A 15,682-nucleotide genomic window follows, 5' to 3' on the forward strand; every position below is an offset into this window, starting at 1 on the left:
TCTACAAAAAAGTCTTGCTGGAATTTTGGTAGGAAATGCATTAAACTTGTACATCAATTTGGGGAGAACTGATAGCTTTACACTGTTCCAGTCCATGAACACATATATTCTACCCTTTATTTAGATCTTCTTTGACTTCCTTCATCATTGTTATGTAGTTTTCAGAATATCAGTCCTGTATATTTTTTATTAGATTTACACCTAAGTATTTTGTTTTTATTTTTGAGCAATTTAAATCCATACTAACTGAAATGAATTCAGCTTTCTGATTTGAGATTTCTCCCTAATTCCTCTATATATAAATGCCCTTTTAAGTATTGATCAGTATCAGCAGTCTTATTTAATTAAATATGGCTAATATAGTGATGCTGTGTTAAACCACCATTGAACAGCAGAATTAAATTATTAATGAATGCTTAAAAGTTTGTGACTAGTAAACATATGAACTCTGTAAAGATTAGTAGTAGTACTAGCAGTAGTTTAGTTGCTAAGTCATGTCCGACTCTTGTGACCCCATAGACTGTAGCCTGCTAGTCTTCTCTGTCCATGGGATTCTCCAGGCAAGAATACTGGAGTGGGTTGCCATTTCCTTCTCCAGGGGATCTTCCTGACCTAGGAATCGAACCCGAGTTTCCTGCATTGCAGGCAGATTTCTTTACCAACTGATCTACAAAGGAAGCCCCAATAAAGATTAGTACTACTGCTCTAGTATTTGCAGAATATCAGTCCTGCTTTTTATTTATTCTATTTTTATAAAATTTATGAGTTTTAGATAAGACTTATAAGATGAAAAGGAACTACTAAAATATGGAGGATATTTTGAGAGTTGCTTGATAATTCTCAGGATGCTAGAAAGAAAAAACTCAAAGGTATAGATAGATTCAGGAGATTAAAACAAGATATTTTGTGGTAAAGTTATAGAATAGATCTACAGATTCAAAGTGGAAAATGAAAATTCTGCTTCCTCATGTTTTTCTAGTAATACTTAAACCTAATAAACAGAATAGTTGAGGATTTAATGTATTTCAGAACATTATATAGAAATATTATGTAGATATCTTATATAGAATCTGTGTGGTTTACATGAAAAATTTTAATGGCATTATGTATATTTTCTTTTGTATAGTTTCAGACAATTGGCTGCACTTTCAGTGGTTAAAAATATTGGACTCAATTATGTAATAGATGTTTGTTTTTTTCTAGTCACAAGACTAGGCAAAATCATAGAATGAAAGAAAGTATTCATGTCCAGCTAATTATTCAGGCCAATTCTGACATTGATACTGTGTATGAAAGACACAAATGTTGGTCTCTGCCCAGTGACTGAAAATGCCAATCAGATTTCTGTGTTGTTGCCTTAAACTACAAAAGTATGTTATCTTTATTAAGTCTAAGTATGGAAAATATGGACTTACTCAATCAAAGTATAGGAGTTTGGTACATGTAAATCTGCTTTTCTAATTTAAGTAAAATTTTTAAAAGTACTTTGTGAAGTGATAGAGAGTGGAAAGAAAATTCTGTCCAATTATTAATTGCTTGTCACTTGGAGAATGAAGAATGGTGAATAGAACATTACTGAGAAGCATATAAATGGAGACTCCATCATGAAATCTATACAAAGGCACACTATATAATGCTATTTTGCATATAATTGATAAATATATGTACATATAATTGAATCACCTTATCTTAAATGTTTAATTTTATTTAGTTTTATGTTTATTATATTTCTATATTTTAATGCCCTCAGAAACCTTTGACTCACCATTGTTTAATAAACAAAGTGTGATGATCATTCACTACTAGTAAAATTTATAATGGATAGGTCAAATTAACAGTACCTGAATCCATTAAACAGTTCTTGCAAATCAACTTTATATTTTGACAGATTTTAAAGGTACACAAGGAACAGTGCTATGAAAACCTACCCTACCTACTTACCCTTCATTTGTACTTATTAGTTTATCTTTGTAGGCATAGTATTTTTCTTCTCAAACCAATGAGAATAAATTATAGACATCACAACTGAAGTATTTAGAACATTCTTTACAAGTTTGGTTGAATTATCCCACCCAAGTAATCCCAGTGTTGATGAAATACTGTTGTCTAAATATATATTCCATATTCATAGTTCTCACTTGTTCCAATAATGCCCCAGATCATTTTTTCCTGATCTAAGATTCAGTCTGTTGTCACATGTGGCCTTTAGTTGTGTTATTTTAAAATGCTTTAACCTAGAGGAGTTCACAGCTTGCTTGTTTTTAACCTTCAAGATGTTGACATTTTGAAGGGTTCAGGCAAATTACTTTGCATTATGTTCCTCAGTTTGTTTATTTTATTGCCTTCTCATCATCTAAGTTAATGATCTATTTTTTTTAAACTCCTTATAGGGAAATATTTGAACATGTTCAAAGAGAGAGAAAGCAATCTAATGTACCTGACATACACATTTTCTAGCTTCATCAGTTACTAAAGCATGGCTAGTGGTGTTTTGTTTATGACCCCCAATTCACAGATTACTTAGAGGCAATTCCTAGCCTTAAATCTTTTTGACTGGATATTTCAACTTTTATCTTAAAAAAAAAATAAGGATTCTTTAAAAACAAACAAAAGACATAACCATGATACCAATCTACTATCTTAATGTCAAAAAAAAAAGAAACAACCTTCCTGACAGAAGTATATCATACCAGTTTGGAGTATTATTGTGCACCTTAGTCTGATTAACTGTCTAGATCTACCTACCAGATGACTAGAAATAGAGGTGAGAGGAACAAATTAAACAAGGCAACGGAGACTGTCAGCAAAATCCAGAGCATAGGGTTTCTCTAGGAGAAATAATATAAAAATAATAAAATTTAAAGAAAGGATGAATCTGTGGATTGAAAAAGTCTTAAGACAAAACCACCAAATATAAAGTGTAATCCTTTTGTGGATCCTGATTTGAATGAACTATTTTAAAAAGCAAGGAAAGAGAAAGAATTTGGGAATTGTAGATGCAATTGAGTATTTGATGCTGTTAAAGAATTAAGCAGTTTTTAAGATGTGACAGTGACTGTAGTTACAGTTTTTAAAAGTTCTTACCCGTTAGAGGTACGCACTGAAACATTTATGCATGAAATGATATCTGGAACATTTATGTGTGAAATGACTTCTAATAATGCAAATATTGGCCTGTTGAAACTGATGCATATTTTGTAGTTCAGCATGCTCTTCTCATTGCCATTGTGTTTGCCTTTGATGTTGCACAAAATAAAAGGTTTTTTTTTTCACATCAATTAAGGGATGGTGATACATCATTTTCAGAAGTTTGTAATGCATGTAAGAACCATTATTACTGTGGACTATTGCTTTTGTTATCATATTCTCCCCAGTATTACTATCAGTGTTCTTCATAGGAATAGTAAAGATGTATAGTGTTGTGGATTTTTTTGATTTGTAAATGACTTACTTTTCCATTGTCACTTTTTAAGGTAATGAGCATGGTGTCAGGCTTTGCACCATTAATTTCTGCAGGTATCTTCTCAGCCACTCTTTCTTCTGCATTAGCATCTCTTGTGAGTGCACCCAAAATATTTCAGGTGAGTATTTCACATTGCAAATTTTATTATAGAGGTAGGCAAGGTAATATATTTCAAATGGGATTTTAATATTTTTTAAAGATTTATTTACTTCTTTCAACCCTGTGTGTTTATATGATACATGCCAACACATATATCAAGAATGGCATATTTAATTTTATGCACAGGAATGTGGTTATGTATATTTATATAAACAGTTGTGCATTTATTCACTGACAGGGTATAGTTTTTGAGTTGTCTTTCTAGAAGTGGTAATGAATTTTTGCTTTTTTGACATGCTCTGTTAGCATAAATTTTCATGTCTTACCAAGGATAAAAAGTACCATAAATCAAAAGAAGATACTTTTATCTTGTTCCTGCTAGCATAATGCCAAAATAAGTGTTTTATTTTTATGAATATTTGAATGTCTAGTATGTGCCATACATTATGTTATGTGCTCAGGATATAATGATAAATAAAACATTATCTCCCTTTAGTGAGCATCAAATAAACAAACAACTGATACTGCATAGAAAGTACTTTTTATTACTAAAACAAATGAAGTATTGATTCTGCAGCTTTGTTCTTAATTTCTTGTTATAATTAATACAGTAGAGGTATAGAATATTTCCTAAAACTAGTTTCAGTATTAAGAAAAGTGATTAAGTTTTATAATTAGGATTTTTATTTGCTTTAAGTCTTAGGTTTGGACTTGGTTTTCTTAAGATAGGTCACACATCTATCATACTTCTCAAGCTTCCACACTTCTATATATATGCCTGCTTCTTTGACTCTTTATTCGTATAAGACTGTCAACTTGGTGTGGGGTAAAATAGATAAACACTACAGTGTATTCTAAATCTCCTGCCTTTCTGATACTGGAAATGTTTGACTCTTCTTTACAATTTGTTGATAAAGCAGTATGAGAAGAAAAAAAAGAGGACCAAGAATTAGAAACTTGGGTTCGTCTCCTGATTAACCTGTTGTAACTGTAAGCAGATCTGTATGTCTTATTTCGATGTATTCTATTTTAATGTTTACATTTCTTTATTAGGCTCTATGTAAGGACAACATCTACCCAGCTTTCCAGATGTTTGCTAAAGGTTATGGGAAAAATAATGAACCTCTTCGTGGCTACATCTTAACATTCTTAATTGCACTTGGATTCATCTTAATTGGTTAGTTTATACATGTGTACTGATGTAGATTTTGGTGTACTTACAGTATTAACTGTCAACATTGAGTCGTTAAGTCATAAAATGTTACTTTGCCTGCTATACTGTTTCTTTTTGATCAAAAGTTTAGAAAATATTGCAGATAATAGCATTCATTAAATATTTGCTCAAACTCATACCCTCACTAACTCCCTATTAGGCTAAAGGGAGCTCCTATGTTCTTATCCCTAAAACAAATATGATAATAGGGTAAAGGGTTACGGTGTCTTCCATGAAGGTAGAACCTCTGCTGATCTTTTTGGTTCCTTTGCCTCTGATTAGGAAGCTAATGGGTCTTAAAGAACGTTTGGACTTTTGATTATACCATGGAAACTCTTTCTCATCTGATGCTTAAAAATGTATCTGGTATAGCTACTTTTTGAGAACAGGTTGGCAATATTTAATAAAGTTTCCTATGATCCACCAGTTCTTAGAGCTTTGTACCCTGCAGAAACTTGCATATATAAGAATATTTTTAGTGTCATTAATTATAATAGTGAAAAATGGAAACAACCTGAGTGAAACAGCAGAATAATATTCAGCAGTAAAAATATGAATAAACTTGGTTTTCATATGTTAATATGGATGAACCTCAAAAATAATGAATGTAAAAAAAATCGAATTACTGAATGATAATATTGAATGATGTAATTTATGTAACTTTTAATACATCCAAAACAGTGCTCCATAATCCTTGTGAACGATATATGTATGTAGGAAAACAGTATAACGTCACTGGAAAGAGTATTTCAACTTTGAGAGAGTCATAAGGGAGGTTTCTACTGTGTACCTAGGATATGATTTAAAGTATATGAAGTATGTATAGCAAAGTTCATTAAATCTGGGTTATGGATTTAGGAGCATTATGCATTATCTAAAGGTTTGAAATGATTCATAGTTTTGAAAAGTTAAAAAATGTCTAATATGTCATGTTTCTTTTGCAGCTGAATTGAATGTTATTGCTCCAATTATCTCTAACTTCTTCCTTGCATCATATGCACTGATCAATTTTTCAGTATTTCATGCATCACTTGCAAAATCTCCAGGTGATTTTACATTTTCTTTAAAAGTTTCGTAAATGTGGCAGTGTTTGATTTTAGAGAAAATAAAACTTTAATACATTTCAAAAGATGGCATGTGTGGAATTAGTTCACTAATGCTTCATTCTGCCTTTATAGCTGAGTCAAATTGAGTCTTCCGAGATCTTCTATCATGCAGTTTATTGGTAAAGAATGTCTGTTCCTTGCTTCAAATAATTTAAAATAGCATTAATCTCAAATTCTGGCTAACTATGAAAGAATTATTTTGTTTTTTTCTGTATTTATCAGTTCTAAGAACATTGTAATGATATAGTACCCTATCCAGGAATATTTTTAACACAATGAGTTCTGTGGAATTCTAATATAAGGGGTCTTTATCAACTGAAAAATTACTCCATATACAGTTTTTATGGGTATTTTGTTATAAACCATGACAACAGTTGGGCATCAGAGAAGGAAATGAAGTAACAAAAACACTATTGCTTCTATGGGCCTAGAAGTTTCTCAGAACAAGAAAGATAAAACATCGGAACTTAGGACACAAACAGCTTCAGTTTTTAAGAATATAAAGTTTAGAGATGAAAAAAAAAAAGTTTAGAGATGTATGTGGGTATACCTATATAAAAGGGCAACACAAGGGATTCTTGTGTTGAACTTTTATCTTGACTATTTTAATATCAATATTTTAGCTGTGATACTTTGGTATCATTTTGCAAGATGTTATCACTGGGAGAAATTAGGTAAAGTGCCCCCAGAATCTCTATATTATTTCTTAAAACTTTGTGTGAATCTGCAGTTATCTCAAAATTAAAAGCTTAATTTTTAAAAAAGAATATAAATTTTATTGAAATACTTCCCCAAATGATATGTTTTTTTTAACAATTCTAAAAGAATAATTTATTTGAATTGTTTTCTATATTCATTAACATATGGATGTGTTTTGTGCTAAAAACCAGAAAATAAAATCTCACTATTAAGGACTCAGTTTGAAACCTGATTTTTTTCATCTTCTCTTATTTTTAGCATTCACTGAGTTTAGGTTGATTTGTATTTTTTTAGTAAGGACTTTTTGAGTTGGGAACTAGTAAGATAGGATAATGTTGATGTAGATAGATGTGCCCACTTCATGGCTATCAGGAATCATGCCATTATGATCAGTAATGGTCTATGACTTTCCTGTTTAATTAGCTTTACAGTTCACATTTAAAGACTTCTCAGTGCAGCAGCCACAGAGAAATTTATTTTGTGCATGCATATGTACCACTGTCTAAAGCAGATGAGGTAGCTGAGTGACTTTTATTTATCTATATTACTTGTTTCTGTTAGGGTGGCGTCCTGCATTCAAATACTACAATATGTGGATATCACTTCTTGGAGCAATTCTCTGTTGCATAGTGATGTTTGTCATTAACTGGTGGGCTGCATTGCTAACATATGTGATAGTTCTTGGACTTTACATTTATGTTACCTACAAAAAACCAGGTCAGTAGTCTTCTCTCTTAATATTTAGTATTTCAAGCTAAAAAATGTTTAGATGTTCTTTGTACCTTTTCATATCTAAACATCCATCTTTTGTATTTTGGAAAGGCCCTTTGCATAAAACCTAAAATGCTTTATTTCTAAATATATGTAGTTTTAATGAAAAAGTTACTATAAGACTTTTTATTCTGTGGAATTTCATTCTTACCCATGAGTTAAATTTAATTAATCCTATTTGTAAAAAAATAACAAATTCATGTAATAAACATTGTTTCACTCAATATGTTTCAAAATTAATCTTTGAAAGGATTTAATTACAGTACAGTAGTTTCTATTAGCCTGATAAGCATCATATGTATTACCTAATGTGGTTTAGTACCTACTATAATTTGTACTACAGAATCACAAAATATTAGAACACATAGTATCTTCCCTCTAGCTTACTGTATAGCAAGGAAAATTAGACAGATATACTTAACTGGGAAATAAAGAGGGAAATAGTTAAAGATTATCTAGAATGTGTAGCATTGATAACTGCCGGGCATATCTCCACATAAGCAGATGCTGGGATAGGTTAGGATTAGTCCAGTTATTTAGTGTGATAACATGGAACAAGGAAATCTATTGAAAAAGACTTGAAAAGTTGTGGCCCAATTGAGTAGATTAGAAAGAGACGACAAAGTAGTTGCAGTGTAGTTATTTTAAACAGTGAGGAAACATTTTGTAATCCAAGTATGAGAGAACGAGGTTTTGGATTAGAATGGTGGCTTTAGAAATGAAATGGACAAAGAAGATATTGTTTTAAATATCTTAGAAACAATTATTTCTCTAATACGCCTATTAAGTCTCTAAAGTAACAGATGTCTAAAATCATCATTTGTGTTTAGACTGTTTATTCAATAAGAAGTAAAATTTGCCTTGATGTTCAAATAACTTAAACGGTGAAGTACTATAAATAGTACTTTATAACAGTCATAGATCTGCCTTTTTCCTTTTTGACCTTTGGCTGTATAAACAATGATTTTTAAATGTTTTCTTTGTTTGCAAGATTCATTTTGAGTTGAATGCACAGCATGTCTGCAGCTCTTTCATCTCAGTCTCTTCCAAGTTGTACATTTTCTTTAAATGTTAATAGCTCAGATTAGCATTGTCTTAATTTCATGCTGTAGACGTAAACTATTGAAATTCCTGAGTACAACAGTTGGTTTTAGCATTTGACTTTTTAAATGTGCAAGCATTGGTCATTGATGATTTGTGATCACCAGTATTATGGTGCATGAACACTGTGCTCTTACAGATGTGAACTGGGGGTCCTCCACACAAGCTCTGACTTACCTGAACGCACTGCAGCATTCCATTCGTCTTTCTGGAGTGGAGGACCACGTGAAAAACTTCAGGTAAGTGACCAGGTAGCACAGAAACATTTGTCTTAGCTGGCAATCAGTTCTTCATTTATTGTTTAGTAATATTTTCATTTGGAGATATTTCATGAAAAATTATCTAAAAGCATATAGTTTCTTGTTTGGTTTGATTTGAGCAGTTTATTCAAAAACAAGGTTGAGGCTTCTTGTTCTCAAAAATTTACAAAGAGAAGAATTATCATCTACCTTATAAAAATGTTACAGAAGTTTTGGAGGTCTCTCTTTGAAGGCTTTTAAATAGATAGCATTAAAGTAAACTTTTTCCCCCCTCTGTGGCCATTCAAGTTTATAACTATTAAGAATGAAATTCATAAAAATACTTGTTTTATAATTTTACTAAGGCGGTAAATATTTTCATGTTAGTGACTTTGTTCTCACTGTGGAACTGGCAATCAGTTTTTGTGATAAAGAATCAATGTCAGAGTAAACAGCATTTCTTACTATTTCCTTCCTTTTTATTTTATCTTAAAATAGTTTATCAGTCATCAATTTAAAAGCTATTTCTTAATTTAACATGTTTCTAATAGTCGATGAGATTCAGTTATTAAAGCACTGTTGTAAACCCAAAAGTATTAATTTATTTATATAGATTCTTAGAAATTATAGATTATTGTTAAGTATAGCTAAAAGTATGCTTGTCATTTTAAAAAAATAGACCATTAGACAGTCATTCTCATACTGTTCACGTAAGCCCGGCTCTGAACAGGCAACTCTTCAGTCATGAGTAATTGCTTCTCATTGGCTTCTGCACAGTAATCACAGGAATAAATTCCTGTTTTCAGTAAAACAAAAGACAGAATCTTTTTAAAAGAAAATTTCAAGAGTGGATAAGTGCCAGAAAAGAAGTGCTCTACCAAATTTCTCTCAAGAAGAAACACCTTTGTATTAATATATTCTTTTTGTCACTCTTTGAATATCCTTCCCCCCCAACCAACCACCACTACCACCAATTTGTTTTGTCAAATGAAAGACTCTCATAGACCACAGATCTTCAGTTTTGGAGTAGAAAGAAATAAGGAAAAGAAGTGAGAGCCCTGGGAGGAAAACTTTAATTTCAGCACATTTTTAATGTTTTAATAGTTAATGCAAAGTATGGCAGAAAATAGAAATACTTCCTTTGCATAAAAAGCTGTGTCCCAGAAGTGAGAGTATGATCAAGAATCAGAATTAACTTGCCATCAATAAAAAACTGTTCTTTCACTTATTAATAGAAATGGGAATTTTTAAAAAACTTAAAAAAAAAAAGTTTACTCTAACAAGTGTTTTAAAATTTTTATCAGAATTATACATGAACATATTTAAAAGAGGAAAAGCTTACATTTGTTGTGAAAATTAGTTGTCCTATTTCTCAAATCCCTGTTTCTTTTATGCCACTGGCAACCAATTTCAACTCTTAGCTGAATTGTGTAGTATTTACTTCATAGTCCCCAAAAGCATGTTTGTCTTATTGTATTGTTTGATTTTCAATTTTAGGCATTCTCTTTCGATTTCTTTCATCCATGCATGCCCATTACAGACACACACCCTTCTCTTTACCCTATCCTCCCAGCATATTTTTATGTCATTATTTTGATTAGGTTAGACTTGATGTTTATATTTTTATGACTTTTAAAGCATAATTCAGAGCTTAGCCTTGTAAATTATGATTGCTTTCTTTTCCTGTACAGGTTTTATGTTTTCTATGTAGCCAATAAATTGTTTTTCCTATTTCAGTTTCTATTTATCACTATCTCAGCCTTCACCAAATTTGCCAAAAGATTTTGTTTTCTTCACTTTATAGTTTCTATTTCCTTGAAGTGTCTTTCTCATCATTTCCTTCCTCTTTAATTTGGGTTCTTAGATTTAGCCTTGTCTGAAATGTCTGTGATCTAGGGCTTGGGAAGTTCTGCATTGGGGGTGGGGCTCTCAGTCAAGCCCTTAATGGAGATTAATGTGATGGTTCTTTGAGAAGTTTAAGTCATCTTAAAAGTTTTCTTTTTTAATTTGATTAGATTTTTCAGAAAAGAATCTTTTAATCTTCGCTTACTGATAAAGTTCTGGCTGCCATAGTTCTGAGAGCTAAGTTAGAAGGCCCCTTGGAGATTTCAGTGTCCAGCATATAGCGAATGTTCTCCTAACTCCCTGCTTAAAGTAGCTGCTTATGCCCTCAGCTATTGCTCCCAGACCACAGGCCTCTCTAGCAAATAAGCTCTAGCCTAATAGGGTTGGAGAAAGGCAGGGATAGTTGCCCATCATAGTGATGGAAATGACTTGGGTTCATCTAGAAGCTTCTTATGCAAACTTTAAATTAGTCCTCCTTATTTTTGTTTTCTTTTGTAACACATTGCCCCTGCCACTTCCAGAGGCATCTACTGCCTGTCAGTCCTAGGCATTTTGATGATTCTTAGGTGTAAAATCCGGAGAAGGCGATGGCACCCCACTCCAGTACTATTGCCTGGAAAATCCCATGGGCAGAGGAGCCTGGTAGGCTGCAGTCCATGGGGTCGCTGAGTGACTTCACTTTCACTTTTCACTTTCATGCATTGGAAAAGGAAATGGCAACCCACTCCAGTGTTCTTGCCTGGAGAATCCCAGGGGCTACTGCTAAGTTGCTTCAGTCGTGTCCGACTCTATGCAACCCCATAGATGGCAGCCCACCAGGCTCCCCCATCCCTGGGATTCTCCAGGCAAGAACACTGGAGTGGGTAGCAGCAGTAGCAGCAGGTGTAAAATCAGGTGGCTTCACAGTTTTCTCTTAATGCTCATTTATAATTTAGCCTTTTCCTGATTTGTCAAATCCTTTATTCTTGCATCTGCTCTCTGGCTTTCAAAATTTCAGTGCAATTGTGTCCTCTCCTCTTCTCTATATTTTGGTGCCTTAAAAAAAGTCCTATCATACTATGGAGATTTTAAAAGAGGGAGTAAAGATGAAGACAGACATTCACACTCTCTCGTTACTAGAAGACATCCCTAATATATTTCGATCTTTACCTTTTTTTGGTATAATATTATACCCAAATTATGCCCTTGTGGTATGTTTACTAACATGTTTACTATTTAGTAAAGATGGGGACTACAAGTTCATTTCCCACAGTACTAGGTTTTATTAGTAAGAAGTTAAACTACCGTAACAAAAAGCTGAAAAAACAAAGTGGCTAAACAAGATGGATATCAGTGTTCTGTGATAGTTCAAAGGTAGATGGACAGTTTATGGCTGCTACGTAGATTGGCTGCACTTGGTCACTGAGGTCCCACATTTCTTCCTTTTACCTCATCAGCCTGCCATTCCCTAGGATAGGTTTTTATGTCCATGTGGCCAAAGACATCACCAACTCCACAGTCTAGATTACAGAAAAGGTAAAGAAAGTATGGCGGGTGACCCAGGTTCCTTTTAAAGGATAGGATGAGGACTTAGGAACATCATATGGGCTGGAAATCAGTTGTAGGGCCACTTTTAGGAAGGCTAAGAAAGGCAGCTGGGGAGCCATGTAACCTGCTAACACTCAGATGGAGAGACTGGACTACTAGCAGTCTCTGGGCTGCTAAAGATGACTTCATGTTTGGTTGCCTCAAATCTATTCCTCCAGACAGAACTGGATTTTCAGGTGGCTTGCTAAAATTCTAAATCAGTTTGTAGTCTTTATTCAGCTTTTCCTGCTTATTTTATGAGTATGGTTAGGAGCTACTAATTTAGTAGGTAAGTCAGAATTCTTAGTCTGTTTGCTTTTTGTTAAAGTTTATCTATACACATTGTTGTTTTAATGAGTTTTTGTGAATCTGTTTGAATTTATAAAATGGATATGTGAATATTTTTTCCTCAAACAAGATTGACTTTTATTTCTAGTCAGTGAAAATCAAGAGTTAAAAATGCATGAAAATCATGTGACTGTCTTATTTTTTGAAAGGCAGTTGAATTAATTTTGGCTTTCATTGTAATGAAGTAGAATTAAAACTTTTAGTTCAAATAGAAACCTTTTCTTCATCATAGGTGATTTTACTCATAGAACAACATTCACTAAAATTAAGCTAGATTAGGGAAGACTGATACTACTAAGCAGAAATGAGTATGATGGGATCAGGCTAAGAAGGAAAGGGACCTGTTCTTTACATGAAGACATGGCCATGTTCTCACGAAGTTTTGTGAACTCTGTGAAAGAATTGTAATGTTTATTACCTTTGGAAGATGAAAAGTTGTTTCATGTTTTTAATCGGTTATGGTCATTTCTTTCTGTAGTACCTCCCAGGATCTTGATGTATATTACCTATTAATTTAGGATATTTGGTACGTTTGCTCAAAGATTTTGTTTCTGCATTTCTCATGTACCAAGGAAGCCTGGTTATGTCTCTTCTATGAGAATCGTGTAGCCTGTGTCTTGAGGACAGTTGTGTAAAGGAGAGTCTAGTGTAACAGTGTAGTGTTAGAGAAGCAACTTGAAATCATGTCCATGTTATCAAAACCTTAAATTTCTCTAATTACATTTCTCCTTTTAATCTTAAATTAGGCCTCAGTGTCTTGTTATGACAGGTGCGCCAAACTCACGCCCAGCTTTACTTCATCTTGTTCACGATTTCACAAAAAATGTTGGCTTGATGATCTGTGGTCATGTGCATATGGTAAGTCCTAGTTTTGTCTTCTATATTAAAACATTTTATACTCTGTGTATATCATTTGTAATTTGTGAATCTTTCTAGATTTGAAATAATTTGAGTAGCTTTTAGGAAGCAATATTGCTTTAGCTAAGAAAAATAGCCTACTAAGGAGCTAAAAAAAAGTAAGGAACCTGAATGGAATTCGGTATGTGTTTTTTTCTTACTGATAAATCTAATAAAGTCCTGAGAATGCTAGGAACATTTACTTGTCCAATATGGTACTGATAAATATTTAGTATCTGGTATGTAAAGAGTAGGGTGAAAGCTGAATTCTTACCCATTCATTTTAGTTTTATTCCTGAGTAAGGAAATTACTAAAAATAGGGGTAAATGTTCATCTAAAAGTAGTTTTATTTTTGGCCTCTTGGCTAAAATCACTAGATGATGGGTCTTTTCTGCATAAGAAACTGGAGTTGGGTAAAATTATTTACTAGATTAACTTACCTCCCAGGCTCTATTGCTTATTTTATTTTGGTGCTAGAAATGCATGTTATATGCCCTATGTCCCAGTCCCTGCTAGAGTTAATCTTCTACTTGTATAGTAGTAAAATGTGTGTGGAGGGTAGTGGAAGAACACACTGGGACACTGACTCCACTTGGTACCTGTGGAGTTTCAGTTTGTCTCCAAGTAGATCAATTCAAGTTGGAGTCTTGAGCATAAGAAATTGCACAGAGGCAATTTTTCTACTAATAATGATAAATTGTACTATTCCTTTTCTTGTTTAGTTGCTAAGTCATGTCTGACTCTATACGATCCATGGACTGTAGCCCACCAGGCTCCTCTGTCCATGGGATTTTCTAGACAAGAATACTGGAGTGGGTTGCCAGTTCCTTCTCCAATTCCTTGTCTTATTCATGTATAATTAAGGTGAACTTTTAATCTTATTTTTAGATTATTTTTTTCTTAATACATTTTAGGTAAAACATATAATACATTTTATGTGTTGCTTACAAGGATGAAAATAGAATTGCAAGTTGAAAAAACTCATTTCCTTTCATATGTTATGTCATTGTTCAACAGAAGAACAAAGGAAAAAATGAATTTATATAGCTAACTTTGACTTTTAATGATATTTCTAGGTTTCTGAGAATTAATAACTCAGACATTTGAGACAAATGAAAAACAAGATGGGAAACTTTCCATAGAAAAACAGAAGGCTCTTATTTTTCTATGTGTAATCTCTTCTGCATTTTCAGTAATTTATAATTTCTCTTATTTACTACAACCAATGCTTATTTATTTTTCAAAGTCTGTGTTTCCTTTTCTCTTCTTTCTGTGCCTCTGTCCCATCAACACTGTCTTTTCATAATCTTTATTGGATATAATTCACCAATTTGAGAGTAAAAGGCTAGCATTATATTGTACTTCCCTTCTCCCGCCACTGCCATGTTTAGATGCCTTGTTTAAGCCAAGATAACAGGAAGCTTTTTATGAAAATGGAATAGATTACCTTTCAGTTAAAGACTTATTAATATTTTTACCTTAAAGGGCCCTCGAAGACAAGCTATGAAAGAGATGTCCATTGATCAAGCCAAATATCAGCGGTGGCTTATTAAAAACAAAATGAAGGCTTTTTATGCTCCAGTACATGCAGATGATTTGAGAGAGGGTGCACAATATTTGATGCAGGTAAATTTCTTACCTCTTTTAAATGATAACATTTTAATTTTGTGTTAAGTGTTCAAAAATTTTTTTATTCCAGGTTTCATTATTCACATTAATAAAAATTATAAACCTTCAACATCTTTATTACCGTATACCACTACAGTTTATGTAATTTGAGAGTTAAAAGGACTATAGAAATACTGTGCTGTTAGCTGACAGCAGAGAACCTCTTTGTGAATTATCTTAGCCTATTTCTGTCCCTTTCCTAAGGTATTTCCCATTCACTCACTGCTAAGATTCACTGGGGTTTTTGGAGAGAGTGTTAAGTAATGGCAGTCCTTATTTAATTTTTAAAGAAATTTTAATTCCTTATTTCTATTATTTTACTGGTTCTAAACTTAGACTTGTCGTAGGTTTTGTGTTTGGCATAGTAACCAGAATGTGGGATTTGGAATCAATCCTAGGTTTAAATGCTAGCTAGCACTGCCACTTCCTTATTATAGATTTTGGATCAAACAAAAAAATTATTTACCTTCTCTGAAACTCAGTTTCCTCACCTCTTACAGCTGTAGGAAGACAGTGTTGGCCAACTTATTTTTATAGGAGCCTCTTTCTTCAAAAGAAAACTTCAAGCAAAAGCCCCTTGTTTTGCTTTGCTTTGTTTGAGCTGCTTTGTTAAAATAGACTGGGAGATTCAGAGTACTGTCACTGGCCTTTTTCTATTTTGTGTCT

General features: G+C 33.0%; 1 protein-coding gene across 2 annotated transcripts in view; it reads left to right on the forward strand.

Annotated features, from left to right (window-relative positions):
• SLC12A2 (solute carrier family 12 member 2) overlaps positions 1-15,682 on the forward strand; it is a 95,608-nt gene that overhangs the window by 49,477 nt on the left and 30,449 nt on the right. For both annotated transcript variants that reach the window (XM_040241762.1, XM_040241763.1), the window contains exons 11-17: positions 3,474-3,581; positions 4,616-4,739; positions 5,720-5,821; positions 7,142-7,297; positions 8,592-8,691; positions 13,197-13,308; positions 14,834-14,974. In XM_040241762.1, the coding sequence (XP_040097696.1) occupies positions 3,474-3,581; positions 4,616-4,739; positions 5,720-5,821; positions 7,142-7,297; positions 8,592-8,691; positions 13,197-13,308; positions 14,834-14,974 (843 nt within the window). The remainder of the gene's footprint in view (positions 1-3,473; positions 3,582-4,615; positions 4,740-5,719; positions 5,822-7,141; positions 7,298-8,591; positions 8,692-13,196; positions 13,309-14,833; positions 14,975-15,682) is intronic.

Source organism: Oryx dammah, unplaced genomic scaffold (genome assembly GCF_014754425.2).
Source record: "Oryx dammah isolate SB20612 unplaced genomic scaffold, SCBI_Odam_1.1 HiC_scaffold_5, whole genome shotgun sequence".
Taxonomy (NCBI): Eukaryota; Metazoa; Chordata; class Mammalia; order Artiodactyla; family Bovidae; genus Oryx; species Oryx dammah.